The 26,465-nt window shown below is 41.1% G+C and overlaps 1 protein-coding gene and 1 pseudogene across 1 annotated transcript in view; one reads left to right on the top strand and one right to left on the bottom strand.

Moving 5' to 3' along the window:
• The window catches only part of LRRC9 (leucine rich repeat containing 9), a 105,828-nt gene that overhangs the window by 23,268 nt on the left and 56,095 nt on the right, over positions 1-26,465 (top strand). Inside the window, exons 10-16 of the mRNA XM_062181554.1 lie at positions 2,512-2,688; positions 3,019-3,136; positions 10,957-11,089; positions 12,452-12,574; positions 13,415-13,530; positions 16,185-16,397; positions 22,855-22,974. Coding sequence (XP_062037538.1) covers positions 2,512-2,688; positions 3,019-3,136; positions 10,957-11,089; positions 12,452-12,574; positions 13,415-13,530; positions 16,185-16,397; positions 22,855-22,974 — 1,000 coding nt within the window. The remainder of the gene's footprint in view (positions 1-2,511; positions 2,689-3,018; positions 3,137-10,956; positions 11,090-12,451; positions 12,575-13,414; positions 13,531-16,184; positions 16,398-22,854; positions 22,975-26,465) is intronic.
• On the bottom strand, positions 24,580-24,685 carry LOC133751743 (U5 spliceosomal RNA; annotated as a pseudogene).

Here is a 26,465-nt window from a genome sequence, read left to right on the forward strand (position 1 = left end):
TTCCTGTCCATCGTGACCAAAATCACCTGCACACAGGTCTTCCTAACTCCCCCCCTAACAGGGGCTGTTACTACATGCACAGTGCCTGCATGCAGTAGGTTCTCAGTATTTGTTAATCAGTAAGCAAAGATTTCTGAATGATCTCTCGTATGATCCCTTCCAGCACGCTTCCCACAGAAAACTCTCTATTAAATGCAAAACCAAACAAAAACCTTTTAGCTCTCTGTTTCCATCCAGACTGCATTCAGCCCCTTCACCCACCGTGGAGGATTCAGTGTCTTCTACACAGTCCTAGCTTTTTCCAGGTTCTTCAGCGCTAGCTGACCTGTGTGCCTCACTACTCTTGGGGCACACTTGGTCCTCCACCTCCTACGTCGTCTTGTTTGCTTGACTTCCTTCACCCAGCATGCCACTGCATTCCCACTTCTTTTATGCAGTTGCTGCATTCCTGGGGTGGGGAAAAAAGGTTCTAGAAAAGGGTGGTCCTGCAGGGAGTTTCTTGTGACCCTTCTAGTTCTGGCATAGCTGCGGGCCAGCCGGAAGCTCAGCGTTGTGTGTTCACCACCTCCAGCGGTGTTCCTGGGAACCCGGGAGCCCTACAAAGATGTCCATGTATAACACAAGCCTTACCCAAAATGCTTCCATCTCCAGTTTGTGCCAGAGTACGGAAGTGTATAATGAGAGTTTCGCTCATTCCAGGACATTATTTAGGGAAGGCTTTATTCATGGAGGCCCAGTATAGGAAGGACAGTAGGCTTCCCACGCCAGGCAGGCAAGAATGTGGCTGTTTAGCAAGCCCTCTGAACTGATCAACAGGATGCTGGATTGTATGCAGCTTTGTGCGTCTCTCTCTCCTCTGCCAGACTCGTGGCCCCTCTGGGAAGAGCTGGCTTTCAGAAGCTGACTTTCCAACTCCAAGGGAGGAGTGATTGGTCAGATCCTGGCTCCACTGACTTTGCTAGTGAGCGAGGCAAGCACTCTCAAATGGGAGTGCAAGTATGACACTCAGGGAGAGACTGCCCACCAGGAGGTCGCCTCTGTGCCCTTACCTCACACTGTTGCTCAGGCCTCGGTGGACTGTGTAGGTGAATACCTAGACGTGTCGTTACAGGCACATAGGTCCCATACAGAATCCCGGACTTCCTTCTCAAAGTGATCCATTTTTCAGTGTGCAGCCGGATTCTGCCGTAGCTGAAGGACAGGTTGGAATTGTCTGGGTGTGGCCAGGTGGGAGCAGCAGAGAGCAACCGAGCTCTTCTGTGTGGCTTAGTTCCTGAGAGCCTCACTTAGTTTTTCCCCTCGGCTTTCAGTTCTCAGATCAGCTATCTTCTCTGGAAGGTCTTCCCCCAAACCCTGTCTTAAATTGCCCCCTCCTCATTCCTTATCACAAGCCTCTCTTCAAAGCCCTTATCCATTTAGAAATTTCATACAGCTTTACTTGTTTATTTTTTCACACCACCACACACCCCTTTGACCCCCTCCACCCCCACCTTGGAATATAGGCTCCCTGAGAACAGAGACACGCCCTCACTTCCATAGCCTCCACTGGGCAGTCACTGGAGGATTCCAACTGAGAGGTAAAGGCGATGTGAGCAGGGTGGTGGCAGTGGTGATGATAAAGCATGGTCGCATTCAGGATGTATTTTAGACAAAGAGCCAAACAGACGTGCTGAAGGTGAGGAAGAGAGAAGAGAGTTAATCCTGCAGTTTTAACCCAGGCTACCAGTTGGATGGTGGTGTATATACTGAGATGGAAAACACTCAGGATGAGGAGGTTGGGAGCAAGGGTTAGGTAAGTTCCATTCGAGAGGCCTATTACTTGTGCAAGTGGACACAGTACACGGGTAGTTAGATACTCAAGTCTGGGTATATCCAGCTAAGCTGGGTAGAGATGAAGCCTAGAAATAAAATGTAATGTATGAGCATATATATATATATAACCAAGGAAGCAGAGGAAATCACCTTTGCAGAACGTTCATGGAAACAAAGACAAAAATCCAACATTTGGAAAACTGTCAGAGAAGAACCAACAAAGACACGTGAGAGAGGCCACCTACACCAGGAAAACCAGGACGATGTAGCCTCACTGAAGTTAGGGAAGTGTTTCAGGATGGGAGGATTGCTCAACCAACATACATTTTAGGCAGAACAAATACGTAATAAACAGCTAACAAGAGAGCTATTTTTATTATATGATGGGTCTTCAAAAAGTTTGTGGAAATGTGTATTGTGAAAAAACTGGCTGTGGATTTCGAATTTTTTTTTTGCCTCAAAATAAACTTTTAATTCCACCCCCCCACAAATTTTGTGAAGTACCCTCGTATTTAAAAATGTAGCACTTAGTTTATTTATTTAATAAGTATGCCCAATTTGAACAAAAACAGAGCTCCCATATGATTTGGTATCTTTAGCAAAAATACCCAAAATATGAGTTCTAAATTTGTCACATGTAACTTTGTATCCTTAAACATTTTAGGGAAAATCTGTTCCTTATTATGTTTTCCCATGTAGGTTTACTTCCTGTTACGAGTTAATTCGGTCACGTTTTTGCTCCCGGGACTTCAGGACATATGGTATTACAGGACTGAAAGTGAAACGCGTCATTAAAGTTAACAACCGTATTCTGAGACTGAAATTTGAAGAGAAATTTCGGAAGTTTTTGGACAGTGAAGAGATGCATGGTTCAGAGTAAGATGTTGAATTCTCAATGAATGCTTTGATAAAAATTTAACTTTATTTCATGATATGTCCTTCTATTTAAAAAGTGGACAGTGTTGAAAACGTACCCTGTAAATAAATGTTCCTTTCACGCATGCTCCATGGCTAGGATGATCTCTGAGTTTGTCCATGTGGGGCCTGGCCCGGAGGGGAGAGGGCTGGTGGTGGAGGTGTTCCAAACGGCCATAGGTCACCCATGCACACAGCCGCTGTCCCTGGCAGGGCAGAGGTTTATCTTCTCCATTGCTAAGCTTTTGTGAAATCGATTCTCAAGCTGTTTATGTTTCAATTATTCTTAAGGAGCTATCGAAAGATGATGGAATGCCTTTTTTATATGTTTGATCCTGAAGTTACAGTGAAGAAAAAGCGGCTGCTGCAGATACTTGAAAAAGGATTCAGAGAGAGTGAAACAAGCAAGGTAGCATAAAACGTCACCTTAGAGTAATGCTGTCTTCCTAGTGATGGGGGCTCTGCCACTGGTTTAGTTCGACTTCTGATTCTTTGGTCCACGTTTATAGAAAACTTCTGCCTAGTGTTATCGTAGAGAGAACAGCATTTTCCCTCTGTTACACCACATTAAGTGCATTAATTACTTAACCTGCCTGACTTAATCCCTCTGGACATCTTATTGCTATGTTGTGGTCCTGCAGTTGATACAACAAAGTCTTCTTTAGTTGGCTATAAACCTGTCGTGACTCTTTATGATAAACTCTCCAAAGCCTGCTCCATCTTGGAAAAATCCCTCCATTCCACTCAGCCGTGCTTTCCTTTTGTTGCCACCAGGTCTTTATTCTCTACTTCACTAACCTCAGTTTGCTGCTGGTACTGCTTTCTCACTGGTCCAAAATATCCAACCAACCTTTTTCAGTGTCTGCCCCCCCACCCCCACCCCACGATGAGACCACAGAGTACTAGCACACAGCCGGGGGGCAGTGTTTCCATCTCTTTTTCATACCCCAGCACACATAATCTATCACTGCAATTAATTCCCAGCTTCTCTACTCAACAGCTATGTGGCTGCCCCCTCTCTGCCTGTCTCCTCCTGTCTATAATATGAAGATAACAATTGTGTCTGTCTTTGAAGAGTTGTTAGGATTTAGTGACATAATGCGTAAAAAAAAAAACTTCTAGGTATTTGTGTACCCATGTTCATGGCATCACTCTTCAAACAGCCAAAAGTGGAAATAACACAAATGAACACTGACATTGTGCATACATAAACAAATGTGGCATACACATACAGTGGACTATTATTCAGCCATGAAAAAGAAATGAAACTCTGATTCATGCTCAAAGAAACAAACTAGACACAGATAACCAAGTTATTATATGAGATCAGTATTATGTGAGATCAACTTGCGTGGCTACTATGCTGTAGTTTAGTATATGTAATTAATATGAGCTTAAATTAGGAGGTAGGGGAGTTTGTGGATATATTCACTCATTTAAGCAGGGTTTACATATATGTGTATATATCTTTATGTGTGAACACATATAGGTGTATAGATTTTTTTCTTATGTCCATCAAACATGGATCATTAGCACCTCGTGATAATTATGAGGTTGGGGCCGGTGCCATGGCTCACTTGGTTAATCCTCCGCCTGCAGTGCTGGCACCTCATATGGGCACCGGGTTCTAGTCCTGGTTGCTCCTCTTCCACCCCAGCTCTCTGCTGTACCCTGGGAAGGCAGTGGAGGATAGCCCCTCCCCTGCACCTGCGTGGGAGACCAGGGGGAAGCACATGGCTCCTGGCTTCGGATCAGCGCAGCTCCGGCCATAGCGGCCATTTCGGGGGTAAACCAACGGAAGGAAGACCTTTCTCTCTGTCTCTCTCTCACTGTCTAACTCTATCTGTCAAATAAAAAAAAATTATGAGGTTGGAGAATCTTTGATTAAAACTCAGCTATAGACTGGTGCCGCAGCTCACTAGGCTAATCCTCCACCTGTGGCACCAGCACCCCAGGTTCTAGTCCTGGTTGGGGCACCGGATTCTGTCCCGGTTGCTCCTCTTCCAGTCCAGCTCTCTGCTGTGGCCCAGGAAGGCGTGAAGGATGTCCCAAGTGCTTGGGCCCTGCACCTGCATGGGAGACCAGGAGGAGGCACCTGGCTCCTGGCTTCGGATCGGCGCAGCGCGCTGGCCTTAGTGGCCATTGGCGGGTGAACCAACGGAAGGAAGACCTTTCTCTCTGTCTCTCTCTCACTGTCTATAACTCTACGTATCACCAAAAAAAAATTAAAAAAAAATAAAACTCAGCTACCATCAAGTCACCAGGTCAAGGCCATTCACAGCTATGTTGGATAACAGCATCCCCCTCCCCAAATTAAAAAATAGCAAATGCATGACCCCACAGTTATTTGTGATTACAGGCTGATTAGTCATTAGTCCATGGAGATGTCTTATTTAAGGGGAATGTGTGGGCTGTCTTAGTTTTTATGGTCCTGAAGTCAGAGTCAGATGGCAGTTATAGTTTTAGTATAGAAACCCCCAAGGTTCATGGGCTCAGAGCTGGAAGAGGAGTACTTCCCAGGTGGCCTGGTGATTTCACAGAGGATGGTAGACTATGAGACCAAATCTGGAAAGTAATAGTCCTGTTCACTGGGACTGATTTGACTTCATGGTCTATGTTCAATTATTGAAAATGTATCCTGTGTCAAGTTAACCATAGTTTGTATGGGTCTGTATTCATGTTGTAGGTGATCAAATGTGGATTTAGGTTTAATGTCTTATGTACTGTTATAGAGTATTTGTGGAGCTTATATGCATGCGATGTATGTATATTAATGTACCTCTAAGCATGTAGTATATACTTTTATTCATAAGTTGTACGAATACATCTTAATGGGGACATGCAGTAAAGCATGATATACATAGGCTTGGTAATATGGATATATTGTTAATACTGACATAATGCTTAAGCATAAGTATTACAATTCAAGTGGGAGTTCAAGGAATAGTTTAGTTAGAATATCAACTTTGGGTGTTGGTGGTGACACTTTTACTTCTTCTTTGATGCCCTGGGGACAACAGTTCTCCATTTCTGGTTTACAAGACCAAAGTAACATTATATCCTACAAGGCCCTTCATTTAAGGAGCTTATTTTTGATTGATTGTCAGTGGTATTAGGATTAAAATGATGAAGAAACACAGAATGCATGCTCCTTGACTGATGACAAAGAAAGGGTGTTCTACTGGTTGTCCTCCAAATCATGTTAGTGTAAGTAGTTCTGATATAAGAGTTCAAAACAACTGAGCAGAATATTTTGTTCCTTCATTTTGATAAGTGGAGTAACGGAATTACAGCCAGAATTCTGATAGAGATGGTCAGGGCTAGTACTCTGCCTAATTTGTTTGGGATAGATTTTAAGATCACACATGTGAAAAGAAATTATCATTCTGGTTTGCTGTGTGGAAGGGGTTAGCTGAGAAACGAACACTAGAATGAAGGTTGCCATGGATGAGAGTTGGGAGTGGGAATGAGTGGATGGGGAGTTACTGTTCAAAGGGTACAGAGTTTTGGTTTGAGATCCTGAAAAAGTTCTAGAGATGGATAGTGGTGATAGTTGGAATGTACCTAACGTCACCAAATTCTATGCTCAAAAACAGTTAAAATGGGGAGTGGAAGTTTAGCCTAGCAGTTAAGACATACACATCCCACGTCAGAGTCCATGGGTTCAAGAGTGACAGAACAGTTTCCCACCAATGCATGCCCTGGGAGGCATCGTAATGACTCATGTATTAAGTTACTGTCATTCATTTGGGAGATTTGGGTTGCATTCCTGGGCCTGCCCAGCCCTGGCTGTTGTGGGCATTTGGTGAGTGAGATAGTGGATGGGAGTTCTTTATGTGTCTCTCTTGATCTCTGACTGCCTCTTAAATAAAAATTTTTAAATGGTCTTTTTATCTTATGTATATTTTACCACACAAACACACACACACACAGAGAGATATACAGAGACACAGAGACACAGAGACATACACACACACACACAGCATTCCAGCCACTTGGTGGAGAAAAAGTTGGAAGGAGTAGGGGCGACGGGAGGGACATATCATGGGAAGCTCTGCAGACACTCAGGCCAGAGATGTTGCTGGCCCTGGCAACATGCTGGTGGTGAGAGTGCCTGCCTTGTATTTTCTGGGAGACCAGTAGTAAGGAGGTGAGTGGTTTGGGTTTTTGAAGGCAGAGAAAGTGCTCATGTTCATTATGAACAGTGTTTAGCATGGGCACAAAATGGAAGGGGACAACATGCCTGTGTATTTTCTACCTAGCAGACTCTGTGCTGGGTGTTTATCTCCTGCATCTTCTGAAAGAGATGAATGGTCTCCTTTAATCCTCTCAACAGTTCTCTGTGTCCTTCCATCTGCTAGGTTAGCCATCACCCACGTATGGCTATTGAGCACTCAAAGTATGACTACTCCAATTTGAGTGCACTAGAAATTGACAGTAGAAATCAGTTTGTTTGTTTTTAAGATATTTATTTACTTGAAGTAAGGCTATTATGGAGAGAGAGAGAGAGAGAATGAGAATTTCTTCTATCCACTGGTTCATTCCCCAAATGGCCACAATGGCTAAGGCTGGGCTAATAAGCTGAAGCCAGGAGCCAGGAACTCCATCTGGGTCTCCCACATGGGTGCAGGCGCCCAAGTACTTGTCCCATCTTCCACTCTCTTCCTAGGCATGTCAGAGATGCTGGATCAGAAGTGGAGCAGCCCTGACTCCATCCAGCACCCATATGAGATGCTGAAGTCACAGGCAGTGGCTCAGCCTGCTGAACCACAATGCTGGCCCCATAAAAAAGTTTTTAAAGGCTTGGCCGGCGCCGTGGCTCAATAGGCTAATCCTCCGCCTGTGGCGCCGGCACACTGGATTCTAATCCCGGTCGGGGTGCGGGATTCTGTCCCGGTTGCCCCTCTTCCAGGCCAGCTCTCTGCTGTGGCCCGGGAGTGCAGTGGAGGGTGGCCCAAGTCCTTGGGCCCTGCACCCACATGGGAGACCAGGAGAAGCACCTGGCTCCTGCCTTCGAATCAGCGCGATGCGCCGGCCACAGCGCGCCGGCCGCGGCGGCCATTGGAGGGTGAACCAACGGCAAAGGAAGACCTTTCTCTCTGTCTCTCTCTCTCTCACTGTCCACTCTGCCTGTCAAAAAAAATTTTTTTAAAGACTTAAGTTGGAAAAATACTATAATCTCTTACATTGATTATATCTTTAAATGACAATATTTTGTGTGTATTAGATTAAATAAAATATATTATTATAATTTACAAAAGCAGTTTTTGGACCAGTGCCTGGTAGCTAGAAAGTTCTTGTTTACTAGTAATAATTTACCATTGTTGTCTAAAATGTTTCATATTATTAATTGCTCTCTGCTTGTAGAAACTCTCCTTTGGCATCCATGGAAATCATACTATTACTGTCCTCTAATTCTTCTGATTGCACTGACTGTTTCCTTTTGTTCCCCTTCTTGCCCTTAAGCATGAGAATAGTACAAGATTAGAGATTAGAGTTTAAATGTGTGCTCTTCTTTCTCCATATATTATCAGTTGCTCTCGTTAGGATCCAGGAACTCAGTCCAGGTCTCCCATGTGGGTGGCATGGATCCAGATACTTACTTGGACTATCATTGCTGCCTCCTGGGTACTTGGTAAATATTTATAGTTTGTGTGTTTGAGAGATGAGGTCGGATTTAAAAGACAGCTGTGTAAGTGGCTTAGAAGTTGGGTTTAAGTTGGCACTGTATTTGTAAGGAGGAGGGCTGACTGGAGGCTGGAAAAAGAAACTAAGTTCAACCAACTCCTTCTTACCATACTATACCAAATGTCACAAATAAAGTATGTTCTGTAGTTGTGGTTCTCCTAAACATAATGCAATGCATATCTCCCTTTGATGATGTTGTTTCCTACTTTTTCCCTGTGGCAAATTTATTCATAATTTTTTAAAAAGAATTTTTTTTAGTTATTTATTTTTATTTGAAGGTACAGTGACACAGAGAGACAGGGTGCTTCCATCTGCTGGTTCACTTCCCAGATGCCCACAACAGCTGGAATTAGACCAGGCTGAAGCCAGGAGCCCAGAACTCAATCTGGGTGTCCCATTTGTTGGCAGGGACCTAAGTACGTAGGCCATCATCCACTGCCTTTCTGGGCACGTTAGCAGGAAGCTGGATTGGAAGCAGTGTACCCAGGATGCTGAACTGGCACTGTAATGTGGGATGCAAGTGTCCCAAGCTGTGACTTAACCCACTGTGCCACGATGCCAGCCCCAAAGTTACCCATTCTTCAAGTCTCAGCTAAAAGGCTTCCTCCTGTGTAAACCTTTCCTGAATTCTCAAATAATAAGAGCCCTCTTACCTGGTTTGCAGGTTAATCAAAAAAGTCAATTAAAATGGAGAAGTATGAACACATGGTTTGGTTGACAAATCCTGAAGTGTAACTTAAAACATGACTTTACATTGATTTGTCACACTTCTCCTTGGAGCCAAAGCCTGTGAGATTGGAATGCTTGTATCAGCCACAAGCATGTTTCATATTAGTTTTGATTTCCTTAAAGTTGAGTACTCACTTAGGATTATTCTTGCAGAGCTCTTGATCCCAGGAATCTACTAGTTTGTATGATTTCCCACTAAGCTTGTACACATATTTTGGCAGAAGTTAATGATTAGCGTCTATTGGATTTTTCCCACTTTTCCACTAGTTTTCTTTCTATTTCATCACCTTATATAATGTGCATAATTTCAGTGACAACTGCCATATTCAAGTTTGGCAACAACATGCACTTACTCTTGGTGAGCATAAAGCATGATTGAAGAGAAGTACATCAGTGTTTTAGAAGACACATGCTTAAACTGTCCCTAGGCTGTGGGTTGTACTGGTTAATCCTGCAAATTGGTAAAATGTTAGTTGGCTAAGAGGCAGTCAGTTAAGAACTTTTATTGTTGCACATTCATTGTATTGAAATATAATGTGTTGTGTGCATTTCTCTTCTAGCCCTTAAGGGCAAGCATGTTGTTTATATAGATTTCTAGATCAGTAGGTGGATAGTTGAGTAGGTGAATGGATGGCAATCGCCCCTATTTCTGTACTTTCATGTATTTTCTTCCTCATAAATATAATTTTTGATTATTTAAATTATATCTAATCTTCAGGCTTATCTACAACTCCATTCCCTCTTCCCAAGCATTCAAACTCTTCCCTAATCAAATCAATTAAGAAGAATTTACTTTTTGACACATCTTGTGGTGCCTTGTTTTTTGTAATTATTGGATATAGTTGGTATCTTCTTTCTTAATTGAGCACCAAGACCATGCTGCAGCCTCACAATACCATACACATAGATTGTGTCTAATGATTCCTCAGTGATGTTCACTGAAGTCTGACAATGAACTGGAATGTGGAATTTGTGGGCTAGGAACCATATTTAAGTATTTATATTTAAGAACCTCATTGGATAGCAGGTTTCAATAAGAAAAGTTATATAGATAATTCATATATAATTCAGCATTTACCGAAAAGATATAATTCCAAATAATATGCTTACCAATATTAAACTAGTGATAACTTCAAAACTCTGAGGTTGTGACAAGGACATGGAGACCTGAGTACAAATCCGTTCTTTGCCAATTTCTAGTTCTGTTCTTGGACACATCACATACATTCTCTTAGCTCTTGTTTTCTCACTACTAAAACTAGATTTTTGTTTGCTTCTTAGAGCTGCTTTCAGAGCAAGTAATCGGAATATTACTGGTATAACTTTCAAGAGATAAAGCTAGACACAATGCAGACTAAGATTTCCATGCATTAGCATACAATAAGAAATCTAATCTTTTTTTTTTCCTGAAAAACAATGTAGATTATTTGACCAAAATATGTGATATAAAGAGGAACCTTCACTGATGTAATATCTCATTCCCACAGGATTTCCTTTTTGGAATTAGCATGATTACTAGTGGAGTGCTCACTCACTGAGAGCCATTGCTCCTGCACCACACAGTGTTGTCAATCTTGACTTCTTTTCCAGGAACATTTTGTTCTATATCACTCCTTATAAACCCATTGCATACAAAATTAAGATGAGTATGTAAATGGCTTTGCAGAATGAAGTTGCACCTGGAGATTATCTGCTGCTTTTCAGTGAGTCTGGCCTGCAGATTTCTTTGCCCAAACATAAAGTCACAATATAATAAACCATCTGTGTTGAAGTATTATTTTGTAAAAGTACTCAGACCTTTTTTCTTTGCAGCTGCCCCTCAGAAAAGAAGCCGTTATTCTTTCTAACAGCTTAAGTATGTGTGAGGGTCCCAGAATTGATTTTCTAAAGCAAAAGTACCAGGATAAGAAGCAAAACGCTCCTGAGAATGAGCTCTTCAGACACGGTAATGTAAATATGCAGTTTGGGAATTTTAAAATTCTAAGCCTCTAAATTCATTAATTACTTATCATTTTTGATACTCAGTTTTATCAACCCATGAGATTTTCTGCAAAGCACTTTATTTCATATTTACCCATGTAGTCATACATGACTTCCTCATCTGTTAATTTAGCCACACTGCCAATGAATACTGATAATTATGGCAGCGTTCATAGGAAGGCACTCACTGGTTCTACAAGTATATATTGAATGCTTATGTACATTCATGCACTAATAAGTTATATATACAGCCTCTGCAAACTAGACAGTTTCTCCTTTGTGGTGCTTACAACATGAATAATCATGTAAATAAATATAAAATTATAAATATCATAAGGACTATAAGCATGAAGTATTAGTGCATAGTATCAGAGAATGTGTAATAGGAAGAATATATCCAATCAGAGGGTAAGGGACATCTCTTCTAAGATCTTAAACATCCAACTTACTAGAGAATGGACAGCCAGAAATTGGGTTAATTTTGTAGAAGTGGCATTCTAGGTTCCAGAGTAAAGCTCTGCTAAGACGATTCATGCTGAACTAATTATGTGTTCTTAATCTTTCATTTAGCTGATGATCAAAAGTTAAATATTAACAAATTAAGATTATTGAATCTTAGAAAATCTCCGTAGTTGAAAAAACCATGTTTATTTTTTTCCTGTTCTTCATTCCTCTCTTAATAAATGCCACATACTGTTCTTCTAGATCCTTTTTGAGTGTGCCTTTAAAAACAATTAGGTTTTCCCAACTTATATTCTCTATCTTATACACAGTAAAAACAAACAAAAGGATCATCTGAATGTTTTATGCATTGTTAATTAGAATTACTTTTCCAGATTCATTGACTCTTAGGGATCCTTAGGCTTGAGTGACTCCCAGAATCCTCAAGAATCTAAAGGGAAAAGAAATGTTCACTTGCGCAGTAACTTGTGTAGAGTGCCTGCTACAACCTAAGCTAGGTTGGTGCTTGTGTGCTGCTGATACAGTCTGAAGTTTTACCAAACTATTAAGAACAACAAAAAACCCATTTTCTTATTTTTAAGCTACTTAATGAAAATCATTTTTGCTAAATTGTTCTGCTCTTCTCTCTTCTCTATAAAGTTTTCTTGAATAATCACAGGACTTATCTTTTATAATAATTGAGCTTATTCAACAAACAGAGCTCCCGTTTTGGATCGAGTAGTGGGCTATGTGCTACACAGGGGTAAATGACACAGCCTGAATCTTTGCCTTTATAGTCAAGTGTGGGGACAATAAAGAACGTTATGTTGGAAGTATGCTATAGTGAATAATTACTAACAATGATCTCTGTCTTTCTCATATGTAGGCATCCTCCTCCTTACTAAGGTTTTTCTCGGCCACAGTGTTCAGGCTCCTGAACAAGAATCCATCAGTCAAGCCAACTTTCCAATGGCTAATTCAGTGTTTATTCCTCAAAAAAATTTCCTAAGTATGTGTGCCAGAAAGAGAAATGCGCTTTCATCTCTCTGAATGCAAAATGTTTGTATTCGATACAGATGCTTAATGGTTTGCTCTCTACAGAGCAAAGTTTGAAGACTTTTCTGCAAAGATCTATTACTGACTAATAATTTTTCCAGTTTATATCTCAATGACATTTATATTTGTGCATAGTTTATTTCTCAAATTTGGTCAAGTATTTGAAAATAAACACATACACGTATGTATATATTGATATTCAAAAAATTTTTAAAACCACCGTACCTTTCCCAGCGAAAGTTTTAGAGTTTGGGCTCTTGAATGAATCTTGTAAAAATACATGGTCACGGCCGGCGCCAGAGCTCAACAGGCTAATCCTCTGCCTAGCGGTGCCAGCACACCGGGTTCTAGTCCTGGTGGGGGCGCCAGATTCTGTCCCAGTTGCCCCTCTTCCAGGCCAGCTCTCTGCTATGGCCCGGGAAGGCAGTGGAGGATGGCCCAAGTGCTTGGGCACTGCACCCCATGGGAGACCAGGAGAAGCACCTGGCTCCTGGCTTTCGGATCAGCGCGGTACGCTGGCCGCGGCGGCCTTTGGAGAGTGAACCAACGGCAAAAGGAAGACCTTTCTGTCTCTCTCTCTCTCTCTCACTGTCCACTCTGCCTGTCAAAAAAAAAAAAAAAAAAAAAAAAAAAAAAAAAAAAGCTATTGGGGAGAGGGGTATAAAAGAAAAACAACCCTCTATCATGTAACTGCTGGAACTTACTGAGTTTATTAATCCATATAAGAATGAAAGAAGTATGTTATGTTTCATTTTGAAGAATATTTGTTTTGTGTGATCTGCTTTTACTCTAGATTCTATCATAGAACCCAGGAGCTGTGACTGTGGCTTTCGGCAGTGCAAGTGGTTTGTCTTTGATCCTGACCTTGTTCTGCCAGAGTACGTCGTTGAATTTGAATACCTTACAGTGGTACGAATTGTTATAGATTTTATAAACAGGAATTTCTTAAATAAGTAAATACTAGTAATTTGAGGTCTAAAACATTGTGTCGTGTGTGTGTGTGTGTGTGCTGCTGTAATGGTTATTCTGTGAAGGATCTGATTCTCAAAACAAGTTATAATGACACCTAAATATTTTCATTATGCACATATAGTACAGGAGTAACATATGACTGTAGTCTCACTGGAAAAGATTCACATTGTATTGAAGACTCCAGAATAAACATGCCAGTCTGCTTTGTTTAACGTCCATTAAACTTCCACTCCCTTCACCAAGGCATCTGCTGTTCAGTTTTGTGGGTTTGCTTTTCATCCTATTTCTACGTGTTTGCATATATCACAACATATAAACGATTTTAGAGATTACCATAAAGTTCTAAGTATTCTGTGACCTTTTTTTAGCTATGAATGATGTTTTGGACATACATGCACTTCAGTGCATGTGGGTGAACACTGTATATTATTCAGTATTACTCTGCTAAGACTGTTCCCCTGTTGGCAAAGTATGAAGGTTCCATACAGTTTTTTTTTTTTTTTGCTATTTGAAATATTTCAATGAATATTTTTCTATCTACATCTTTATACCAATATCGAATTTTTAGAAAAATTGGAAAATCAGAGGATATACACCATTAGCATTGTGTTAGACTTTGACAGACTGTCCCCAAGAACTTGACCATTTCACAGTTTCCAACAGTGTTTACAGTGCTTATTCTTCTGTATCCTAAGGAACACGAGATATCACCAATCTTTATTTAGCCCATTCTGGTGGGCCAGCAGTAAGATATTTTATTCTTTTATGTGCTTAAAATTGTTTGTGGTTTTATGTGTCACTTATTGTATCTATTTCTGTTAGACTCTTTTTCATATCAAGTAGAGATCTTCTTACCTTCATCCTGGATATTAATTCTTTATCTTATGTTTGTGCATATGCCACAAGTGTTTTCTGTATATACTTGTATATATGTCACTGAAAATACTTCTTGTCTTTTAATTTTATTTTATCACAAAAACTTATTCTCCATTTTGTTTTGTAATTTACGAGTTAATTTTTAAGACATTAGCTCTCAGGTTTCTTCTATATGGAATCTGAATATTATGTCTTGTTTCAAAAGGCTTATAATAAATATTCTCCTTTAATTTTTTCTAGTACTTCTGTGGCTGGTTTTAAAACCTTTAGCATTTTAAATTCACCTAGAAATATATTGTGTGATGTGGGGGCATGATCAAATAATTTTTTCTTAAAAATGGATAGGTACTTGTTCAAGCCATTTTTAGTTCTATTTCAAAATACTATCTTTATCATTAAAATTATTTTCATACATAAAGAATTTATATATAGATCTCTGTTCTACTGATTTTGTCTAATCTTGGAGACCCTATCACATTTTTTGATTATGTTTTGATCTGAAAGAGGGAAAATTCCCTTCCCCAGCCCCTGCCCATCTTTTTAAAAACTTGCTTGGCTATTCTTGAACATTTTTCATTCTAAATAAAATTTAGAATCAGATTGTTAAGTTCTATTCATAATTTGATTGAAATTGTATTGAATTTTAAAAATTTAGTGTGAACTGAATCCTTTATATTATTGAGCCTCTCACTCAGGAACATGATAATTTATTTCATTTTCTTGGGTCCTCTCTGCTTTTTATTTTTTAAGATTTACTTATTTAGAGGTCGGTGCTGTGGTACAGTGGGTTAAAGCCCTGGCCTGGAGTGCCAGCATCCCATATGGGATCTGGTTCGTGTCCTGGCTGCTCCACTTCCGATCCAGCTCTCTGCTATGGCCTGGGAAAACAGTAGAAGATGGCCCAAGTCCTTGGGCCCCTGCACCCAAGTGGGAGACCTGGAAGAAGCTCCTGGATCCTGGCTTCAGATTGGCACAGCTCTGGCCATTGCGGACATCTGGGAAGTGAACCAGCGGATGGAAGACTTTCAAATTGAAAGGCAGAGTTACAGAGAGAGGGGTGTTCCATCCGCTGGTTTACTTCCCAGATGGCTGCAACAGCTAGAGCTGAGCCGATCTGAAGCCAGGAGCCAGGAGCTTCTTCCGGGTTTCCCACGTGGTACAGGGGCCCAAGGACTTGGACCATCTTCTGCTGCTATCCCAGGCCATAGCAGAGAGCTGGATCGGAAGAGGAGCAGCTGGGACTAGAACCAGCGCCCATATGGGATGCTGGCGCTTCAGGCCAGGGCATTAACTTGCTGCGCCACAGCACCGGCCCCATTAAATGTGATTACTTAATCCTACCCTTCCATCTCTTCTCCATGAGCATCACATTTCTGTGGAGCTGATCTTTGAGTGGTGATCTGCATGTTTTAGCCAGTGGTCACTTTTTTCTGATTTGTGTGTCATGTTGTGTAGTCCTTTATTGGGCACCTCTTTACTGTTCTAAGATATTTGAAAATTATCCTTTTCCAAGTTTAAGAGCTTTTCATCGGCTAGGAATTGGCCATACTTAGCTCACAATCTCAACCTACTCTCATTAGATTTTCTAATGTGATTCTCTCTTCATAATAGATATAACTATATAGCTGAAAAAAAGTCAGTTTACCTTTTCTATAAAGCCTATTTGTTTTTCAAAGTAGCAACAAAATTTTCAATATTTTTAATAAATTTTTTAGGTCAAGCCTCACTCTTTATTTTCTTCATTCAACAATGTTATTCTAGAAGAAAGCAAAAAAATTTCAGAAGGATCAGTGTTGTCCCAGGATTTGAAATTTGATGAGGAAGTTATGAAAATGGAGCCCAGGATCAAACCGCGACCAAAGCTCATTAGTTTGGATAGCAAAACAATATTTTCCCTTGCCAAGACTAACATTTATGGTCATATTGTGGTGAGTATTATGACGAATAATATTTTGGGTCAGGAGTCTTGGATTTAGAATCATCATGTACCACACGAAAATTGTCTGATGATAAATCATACTATCTAATTTAAAAGTACCTACCCCTCCCCTATGTGTGCTAGGTAGTGCCCTCCAGTGGTAAAATTGTGTGAACTGTATTTGTAATTTTAAGTTTTCTAGTGGCTATGTGGAAAAAAAAAAAGTCTTTAAAATGTAATATTTTTTTTAAAGATTTTTATTTATTTATTTGAGAGGTAGAGTTACAGATAGTGAGAGGGAGAGACAGAGAGAAAGGTCTTTCTTCCGTTGGTTCACTCCCCAAATGGCCACAATGGCCGGAGCTATGCCTATCTGAAGCCAGGAGCTTCTTCCGGGTCTCCCACACAGGTGCAGGGACCCAAAGACTTGGGTCATCTTCCACTGCTTTCCCAGGCCACAGTAGAGAGCTGGGTGGGAAGAGGAGCAGCCAGGACTAGAACCAGCACCCGTATGGATTGCTGGTGCTGCAGGCAGAGGATTAACCTACTGCACCATGGTGCTGGCCCCTGTAATATTAATTTTTAAGAATATCTTTAAAAAAAAAAAAGACTTATTTTATTTGAAAGTCAGAATTATGGGGGGGGGGGTGGCAGGGGGAGTTTACTCCCAAAATGGCCCCAGTGGCCAGAGCTGGGCCAGTCTGAAGTCAGGAGCCAGGAGCTTTTTCTGGGTCTCCCACGTGGGTGCAGGGACCCAAGGACTTGGGCCATTTCCCACTGCTTTCCCAGGTGTATTAGCAGGGAGCTGGATCAGAAGTGGAGAAGTTGGGAATTAAACCAAGGCTCATATGAGATGCCAGCATTGCAGATGGCAGCTTAACCTGCTATGCCACAGCACCGGCCTCTTAAGAATACACTGTATTTCTCCCACTGATTCTAAACTACATCATACTTGCATGCAGTCAATATGAAGATTCATTAATGCGATGGTTTCATGGTAAGTCTTTGAACTGAATGTACTTTGTACCCAGGGCTCATCCCAGTTCAGTTTAGCCACATTTCAGGCACTCAGTAGACAATTGTGATGATTTCCCACTTAGCAAGTGATTTTATTACTGAATAAACAATGTTATCTTAAATGATCAGTATGAAGACACATAACTTAAAAACCAGTGTCCAGAATTAATCAACAAAACATATGGAAGCTCTGTCTTTACAGAACAGTGAACAGAATTTGAGTTTCTTACTAAAGCAATGTACTTTACACGGAGACAATTTTATTGAGATATTAAGCCTACCTCCACGTCTAACTTCTGGTTCAATACACTTTAGACTGCTGTTACCACTGTATCCGAACCACCCTCATCTCTGACTTATACTACTACCATAGCCATCTAACTTAGCTTCCTGCACTCTGCAATATTGCACAACTCCAGGAGGCAGGCCACCATTCACGTTTGTTAATGTCCCCTTTGGATACCATTCGCTGTGTAACTAAACCCAGTGCAAGGTGGAGGAGGTAGGCCGTGCTGCCTAGAATTAACAGAGACCCTGACCTGTTTCTACTTTGAGCCCATAATTCATTCTCCATGTTGAAATTAGAGTAATCTTTTCAAGATGCAAACCTGACCATATCACCTCACCTACCCTTCACCACATTTTTTTTATTTGAGAAGCAGAGTTAGACAGTGAGAGAGAGAGACAGAGAGAAAGGTCTTCCTTCCGTTGGTTCACCCCCCAAATGGCCGCTGTGGCTGGTGTGCTGCACCGATCCGAAGCCAGGAGCCAGGTGCTTCTTCCCGGTCTCCCATGCGGATGCAGGGCCCAAGCACTTGGGCCATTCTCCACTGCACTCCCAGGCCACAGCAGAGAGCTGGACTGGAAGAGGAGCAACCGGGACAGAATCCGGCACCCCAACCGGGAGTAGAACCCGGGGTGCCGGCGCCGCAGGTGGAGGATTAGCCTAGTGAGCCGCGGCACTGGCCACCTACCCTTCACGACTTTTACATAAAATCCACTCATTAAAATAAAACCGAAAATTTCCATGCGGTTTCTGAGATTTACAGATTCTGTAGGTCCTCGGCTCACTCTCCCAGATCCTTTCCACCTGGCCCTTTCTTTCGCCCTCTGGGCTCAGCCTCTTTTGCTTCTTAAATGTGTCATCTGCACCTGCTGGTCCTTCCTAGGATGACCCCTCCTGACCGCTTCCTCCTAGCTAACTCCTGCACGTCTGTTAGATCCATGCTCCAGCTTCAAAGCCTTCTCTCGCCCCTGAGCCTAGGTCAGATTCCTTTGTCATATGCTCTGTGTCTTTCCTAGACCGTAGAATTGGTAGCAGAAGAGACTCTGGCTGCTCCTGTTACCTTCAGGACCAGGGTAAAAACATAAGGCTCTCTAGTGTGCAGTGCACAAGAGGGCCATATGAGACTCACATATTGGAGTGCTTGAGTTTGAGTCCTGGCTCCACTTCTATTTCCAACTTCCTGGTGATATGCACGCTGGGAAACAGCAGGTAATAGCTCAAGTAGTTGAATCCCTGGCAGCCACACAGGAGACCTGAACTGAACTCCAGGATCTTGGCTTTGGCCTTGCCCAGCCCTTGCTGCTGTGGGCATTTGGGGAGTGAACCAGCAGATGGGAGATCTCTATCTGTCCATGTCTCTCAAATAATAATAAATAAATACTTTAAAGTATTAGAGTACAATTTTCTTTCTTTCTTTTTTTAAATAGTTTATTTGAAAGGCAGAGAGAGAGGCAGAGACAGAGAAGTCTTCCATCCACTGGCTCACACCCAAAGTGGCCACAACAGCTGGTGCTGGGCCAGCACGAAGCCAAGAGCTTCTTCTGGGTTTTCCATGTGAGTGCAGGGGCCCAAGTACTTGGGCTGACCTCCACTGCTTTCCCAGGCACATTAGCAGGGAGCTGGGTAGGCCACGACACCGGCCCCTAGAGTACAATTTTCTGACAACTGTTGGAGAAATGTAATAAAATCAGTAAAGTACAGTTTTCTGAAAGATGATAAAAATGTCTTTTAAAAGGATGCATTGCTATGGCATAGTAGGTTAAGCCTCTGCCTGCAGCACTGGCATCCCATATGGGTACTGAGTGCTCCTATAAGTCCAGGCTGCTCCTCTTCCGATCCAGCTCTCTGCTATGACCTGGGAAAGCAGCAGAGGATGGTCCAAGTCCTTGGGCCCCTGTACCCGTTTAGGAGACCCGTAAGAAGCTCCACTTATACCTAGCACAGTATGTGGCACACATTAGATACAACTCAGCTATTTGTTTTAAAAATGACAAACAAAAAAGACTATTGATTGGGTCTTGCAGAGAAATTGAGTTGTTTGCTTGAACAGCTGGAATTAAGTAGTAAACAAATTGATATACCTGGGAAGACAAAAATTATTCAGACATGACACTTTCTATGTGTATGGTTAAAGATGATATATAAAAATTCAGAAATAATTTTTTACCTTGAAACTCCATCACCATGTTTAATAATTTCTCAGTGACAGCGTGAAACAGAAAGAGAATGCAAAAATATCTTTGATGTATCATAATATATATCAATATATGATACGCTATATGATATATATTTATAATTATATATAACAATATATAACATACATTATATGATATTTACTATATAATATATGACATAATATAGATTTATCATGTATTATATAGTATGTATAATGTATAATATTTACATATGTTATGGTATATGTAATATATGGCATTGTATAATATATATTATTTATTATATGGTATATGCAATATATTATGTGATGTATACTCTAGTATGTATAATATATTGTATATTATATATGTTACATAATATATAATATATTATTGTGTATAATATCTTTACAAATATATGTCATATATATTTATTGAATAATAATTCTTAGATAATAATGCTTTAGTAATGTAATGTTTTTGAAAGTGAATATGTTTTGTTTGGCTTAGCTTCTACAATATGTATTACTCAAGTTTTAAAGGGACTAAATAAAAGTTAAAAAATAAAAGAAGCAGCAGATAGGTCTCTTGATTATCGTTGGTTTGTAAAATTAAAACAGAGAGTAGGAAAAGAAGACATCAAAATACCTTGACCTGTTTGTGACCCCTACCTGACTTTGCATTAATTGTATCAACTGTCATAACAAATAAATAAAGAAGATTTTTCATTTTGAATTTGCCTGTGCTACTTAAAAGCCAGTGAAATTTCTAGGCCTTCTGGCAAGAATACTAGATACTACAACAAGAATGTTTAGACACTCCTTTTGGACTATTAGTATCAGAGAAGTTCTAGGTATATTCCTTTTTTTTTTTTTTTTAAAGATTTTATTTATTTTATTTGAGAGAGTGACAGACAGTGAAAGGGAGAGAGAGAGAGATTTTCCTTCCGTTGGTCCACTCCCCAGTTGGCCATAATGGTCAGAGCTGGGCCTATCTGAAGCCAGGAGCTGGGAGCTTCTTCTAATCTCCCACAAGGGTCAGGGGCCCAAGAACATTGGCCATCCTCTACTGCCTTTCCAGGCCATAGCAGAGAGCTGGATCGGAAGTGGAGCAGCCGGGAGTAGAACTGGCGCCCATATGGGATGCCGGCACCGCAGGCAGAGGATTAACCTGCTGCTCCATGGTGCCGGCCCCAAGGTATATTCCTGTATTTTCTTTTCAGTATTTCCCATTAAATTGAGTTTTGTGAGGCTATCTATACCAATAAATAAAACATTTAGAAACAAAATAGAAAAAGCTCCAAATTAACATATAATTTTATTGTATTTTATAGCATAATTAAATACTAAAATTCAGTGTTGTCAGTTATAATTCTGTATTTCACATTGATTTCTTCATCTAGAATTTCCTGAGAATTTGCTATGTCTTAGGCAATGAGGTATGTGTTAGGAGTTCAAAATGAGCTGATTACTTTCTCTGCCTTAACAACATCAATTTAGTGGAAGAGATAGAAACATAATGTGTAGGAGCCAGGAGTTGCTAAAAGAGCTTCTCACCTCGAGGGGAAGTTTAGTTGTTAAAATTTCCACACAGAGAAAATCCGCTCTGTATAGGCACTTGGTTTTTGAAGAATTCTGGTATCTTCAGGGAACACTGAAAAAAAAAAATCTATATAACCAGGAGACAGGGTTAGGACGGTGAAAGGCAGAGGTGTAGTTTGGAATTCAAGGAAGATACCTGGAGTGAGGATGGAAGAGTGGGAGATTGTTGGTTGGATCTTAGAAACTAAATCGGCAAGTTCAGATTCCTCTCCTTAACCAAGGAACAGACTGTTTTTAAAAACCCTCTAACTCTGGCACTTTCGCTTGAAATGTGACTGCTTGCACGGAAAGCCAGCGGTTCAAGGGAGAAACGGTCATGTGTAGAGGGACATTGGTGGTGGGGACAAAATGGAGCAGCTGGCTTGATCACATGTACATGGGAAAGAGGGAGAGGGGGTGATCAGCAACGTATTAGTGAGACTCTTCATCAGGGTTGAAAATACAGGCTTCCGGGCAGAAATACCGGGAACATGTTGAGTGGGAGGGGTCTGTGAGCTCTATCCACTTGTGACTTGTAAAATAACTTGTCTGCATAAATTGATACTTTTAAGCAATTTTTAGCCAATTTTGACAGCTATTAGAACCTGAATTGTCTCTCCCTTCCAGGATTTAGTTATGTCCACAATGTTAAGTAAAAGATGGTGGTGGTGAATAAGATGGCTGGGAGATAGACACTATGATTTTATCATAGTAATACCCATTGTCAACGTAATACCCATTGCCATTTTGTAGGCTGTACACAAATGCAGTCTTCACTTTATAGCAGTGTAAAGACAGAATAATTATGTGTGCATCAGGATTGTCCCTAAATATAAAAATATGAAAGCACTATATATTTTTATATAGCCTGGGATGAAATGGACAGGGAATTTCTAAGCTGAATTTTGATACAGGCATTTCCTTAACTCTCCCACCTCTTCTACCACGTTCTTTCCTACTCCTCACCCTAAGCCTTTCTTTCTTGATCCAGGGCCTTCAGCGGTTTCTTGTAATCAAGATGTGTCCTTGCCATCTGTCTCCAACAGGGGGCACTATCTGATTCCCAAGATATTTAGGGCCTACTGTATTCACTGGCTAGCCCGAGAAACAGGTCTGTTCTAATGTCTAACTACACACAGCTAACCATTTTCTGAGAATAATTTCATGCCAATTCTGAATAAACTTACACCAAGTGAGAAATCGGATTAATCAAGGACCAGGTGCAGTGATGCTATTATAAACTGTGTTTACCTTTTAACATCACACATTAGATTACTTTCTTTTTGGCATTCTGAATGTTATTTAAAGTAACTACTTTCTTATTTTGTATTATATTGGCTCAAATAATTATTCTAAGCATTTTAGATACACACATTTCAGTACGATGTAGAATGTAATCTATCTTATCTTTAATTTATATTTTTACTACAGAATCTGAATCTACATGGAAACAGCTTGACTAAATTGAGAGATCTCTCCAAGTTAACAGGACTCCGAAGACTGAATATCAGCTTTAATGAATTTACTTGTTTAGATGACATATACCACTTGGTAAGAGTGTTTGAAATCTTTTTTTTTTTTTTTTTTTTTTTTTTAAACAGGCAGAGTGGACAGTGAGAGAGAGAGACGGAGAGAAAGGTCTTCCTTTGCCGTTGGTTCACCCTCCAATGGCCACTGCTGCTGGCGTGCTGCGGCCGGCGCACCGTTGATCCGAAGCCAGGGACCAGGTGCTTCTCCTGGTCTCCCATGGGATGCAGGGCCCAAGCACTTGGGCCATCCTCCACTGCACTCCTGGGCCACAGCAGAGAGCTGGCCTGGAAGAGGGGCAACCAGGACAGAATCCTGCGCCCTGACTGGGACTAGAACCCGGTGTGCCGGCGCTGCAGGCGGAGTATTAGCCTATTGAGCCGCAGCGCCAGCTGAGTGTTTGAAATCTTAAAAAAGTCAAACTCTTAGAAGCAAAGAGAAGAATGGTGGTTGCCAAGGCAAGGTGATGGAGAAATGGAGATGTGTTGACCAAACTGTACAGACTTTCAGTTATGAGATCAGCAGACGTGCAGCGTGGGTAGTGATGGGTGTCTTAAATAATTTGATTGTGGTAATCATTACAATTTATAAGAATAAGAGTGTATCAGATCATCACAACATGTATCTTGAATGTATTCAATCTGTCAATTTAATACGTCTTAAAAATATCTGATGCAGCAAAAAAAAAGAAAAAAGAAAAACTGATAAAGTCAAAGAACAAATGAAAAAATGGAATGCATAGTTTTAAAAATAGCTGTCCTGAGGCCGGCGCTGTGGCAGAGCTGATAAAGCCACCTCCTGCAGTGCCAGCATCCCATATGGGTGCCGGTTTGAGTACCGGCTGCTCCACTTCCCATCCAGCTCTCTTATGGCCTGGGAAAGCAGTAGAAGATGGCCCAAGTCCTTGGGCACCTGCATCTGCTTGGGAGCCCTGGGCAAAACTCCTGGCTCCTAGCTTCAGATTGGCCCAGCTCCAGCTGTTGGGGCCATTTGAGGAGTGAACCAGTGGATGGAAGACCTCGCTCTCTCTCTGCCCCTGTAACTCTGCCTTTCAAATAAATAATTTTTTAAAATCTTAAAAAAAAAAAAAAAAAAAAAACAACCTCTCTGCCTGAAAGAATCCCAGATCAGGAGTAAAACATGCATACTATGTGATGCTATAGCAGGTCTTACATTCAGATTTCACTTACAGACCAAATGACATCTGTAATTGTATCTATTTGCAGCTACTCTAAAATAATTCTCAGACTTTTTTATTGTTTTTTATTTATTTATTTATTTTTTTGACAGGCAGAGTGGATAGTGAGAGAGAGAGAGAGACAGAGAGAAAGGTCTTCCTTTTGCAGTTGGTTCACTCTCCATTGGCCGCTGCGGCCGACTCATCGCACGAAGCCAGGAGCCAGGTGCTTCTCCTGGTCTCCCATGGGGTGCAGGGCCCAAGCCCTTGGGCCATCCTCCACTGCACTCCCAGGCCATAGCAGAGAGCTGGCCTGGAAGAGGGACAACCAGGATAGAATCCGGCGCCCCAACCGGGAGTAGAACCTGGTGTGCCGGCGCCGCAAGGCGGAGGATTAGCCTGTTAAGCCACGGCGCCGGCCTTAATTTTTTAATTTAAAAAAAATTTTTTTTAGCTTTGCCAAAACAAGGCCTCAAAAAATTGGGTTAAGACTCAGAATGTTTCCTCTCCATGGTAAAAGGCGAAAGATTTATACGATCTGGAGAGAAGCCAGAGTATAATTCTCAGACTTTTTAAAAAAAAGATTTATTTCTTTATTTGAAAGAGTCACAGAGAGGGAGAGACAGAGCGATCTCTTCCATCCTCTGGCTCACTCCCAGGGTGGCTGCAACAGACAGGGCTGGACCAGGCTGAAGCTAGGAGTTAGGAGCTTATTTGGGGTTTCCCATGTGAGTGCTAGGGCCTAAGCACTTGAGCCATCTCCTGCTGCTTTGCAAGGTGCTGGGAGCCAGGGAGCTGGCTTGGAAGAGGAGTAGCTGGGACTCAAACCTGTGCTTATCAGCACCAGACTCTAACCAACTGAGCTAACCGGCCAGCTACGTCAAACCTGTGCTTATATGGAATGCCAGCATCGCAGGTGGCAGCATTACCTGCTACGCCACAACATTGGCGCCCACATTTTCTTTATCCAGTCATCAGTTGATGGCATCTGGGTTGATTCCATATCTTAGCTATTGTGAATTGAGCTGCAATAAATACAAATCTCTCTCTCATATGCTGATTTCATTTTCTGTGGATAAGTTCCCAGGAGTGGGATGGCTGGGTCATATGGTAGATCTATTTTCAGATTTCTGGGACTCCCCAGACTGTTTTCCATAATGGTTGTACTAGATAATGTTCCCACCAATGGTATGTTAGGGTACCTTTTCCCCTACATCCATACCAGCATTTATTTATTTATTTTTTAATTTTTGGATGAAAGCCATTCTAACTGAGGTTAGATGAAGCTTCATTGTGGTTTTTATTTATGTCTCCTTGATGGCTAGTGATCCTGAGCATAATTTGTCTGCTGGCCATTTGTGTTTCATCCTTTGAAAAATGCTTGTTCATATCCTTTGTCCATTTCTTGTTTGTTTTGTTGTTGTTGAGTTTCTCAAGCTCTTCACAGATCCTGGACATTAACCCTTTATCAAATGCGTAGTTTGTAGGTGTTTTCTCCCGTTCTGTCTGTTCTTCACTTTGCTGAGTGCTTCCTACCAATTTATTTTGGGGTTTATTGGGGCCACCTCATCATACAGTTTGATTATAAACGTTGTCCGTGGGATTTTGATTTTGTCTATTGTGTTTTACTTGAGAACTCAGAGAAATTGAAAACCTATGCTGCCGCTGCCTGGATAATCTCCAGTGATTGGCTTTGTCTCTGTGTGCTTACTGTTCATTATGCCTGTCCCAGTATTGTATAAAGTAATGTTCTAATCTGATCACTCACTTACAGTCCTTACGTTTTTCCAAGTCTGCAGTTTGCCTTCAGGTGTCTTGTTTTTACCATGAATTTCCTTACATATATCAGACTTGAGCAGTTTTGCGTGCTCTTCTTGAGTGCTTCTCATACCAGAATTAAGTTAGTTCTGCTAGGTTGCAGAAGGTAGCTCTTGTTTTTACGGTGCTCATCATCCTGGCTTGGCCTGGCCTATGGATCAGTACACACAACCCAAGGCTTTGTTTACCCAGTGGGAAGCCTCGGCTTCTTCATAAGTGGCAGAAAATAAGTATCCTGAATAGTTACTATAGAGCTTCTTAGAATTTAAACAAAGCACACACTAGGGTAAATTAGAATATATGAAGCTGAATGTCTGCCATTCAGTCGCCTGAACTATCAGGAAAGAATTCCTAAGAGGACACCATAGGATCTGATTTTTTTTTTTCCTGAGAAAATAGCTCTAGCATCGTCCACATTGACAAGGGAAAGACAAATATGTATAGCTATTTGCAAACTTAATCTAGATTACAACCATACTTTTTTAATGCAATAATGTTTCCATTGTCTTACCTTTTCAAA

The sequence above is a fragment of the Lepus europaeus genome, chromosome 22, assembly GCF_033115175.1.
Source record: "Lepus europaeus isolate LE1 chromosome 22, mLepTim1.pri, whole genome shotgun sequence".
Taxonomy (NCBI): domain Eukaryota; kingdom Metazoa; phylum Chordata; class Mammalia; order Lagomorpha; family Leporidae; genus Lepus; species Lepus europaeus.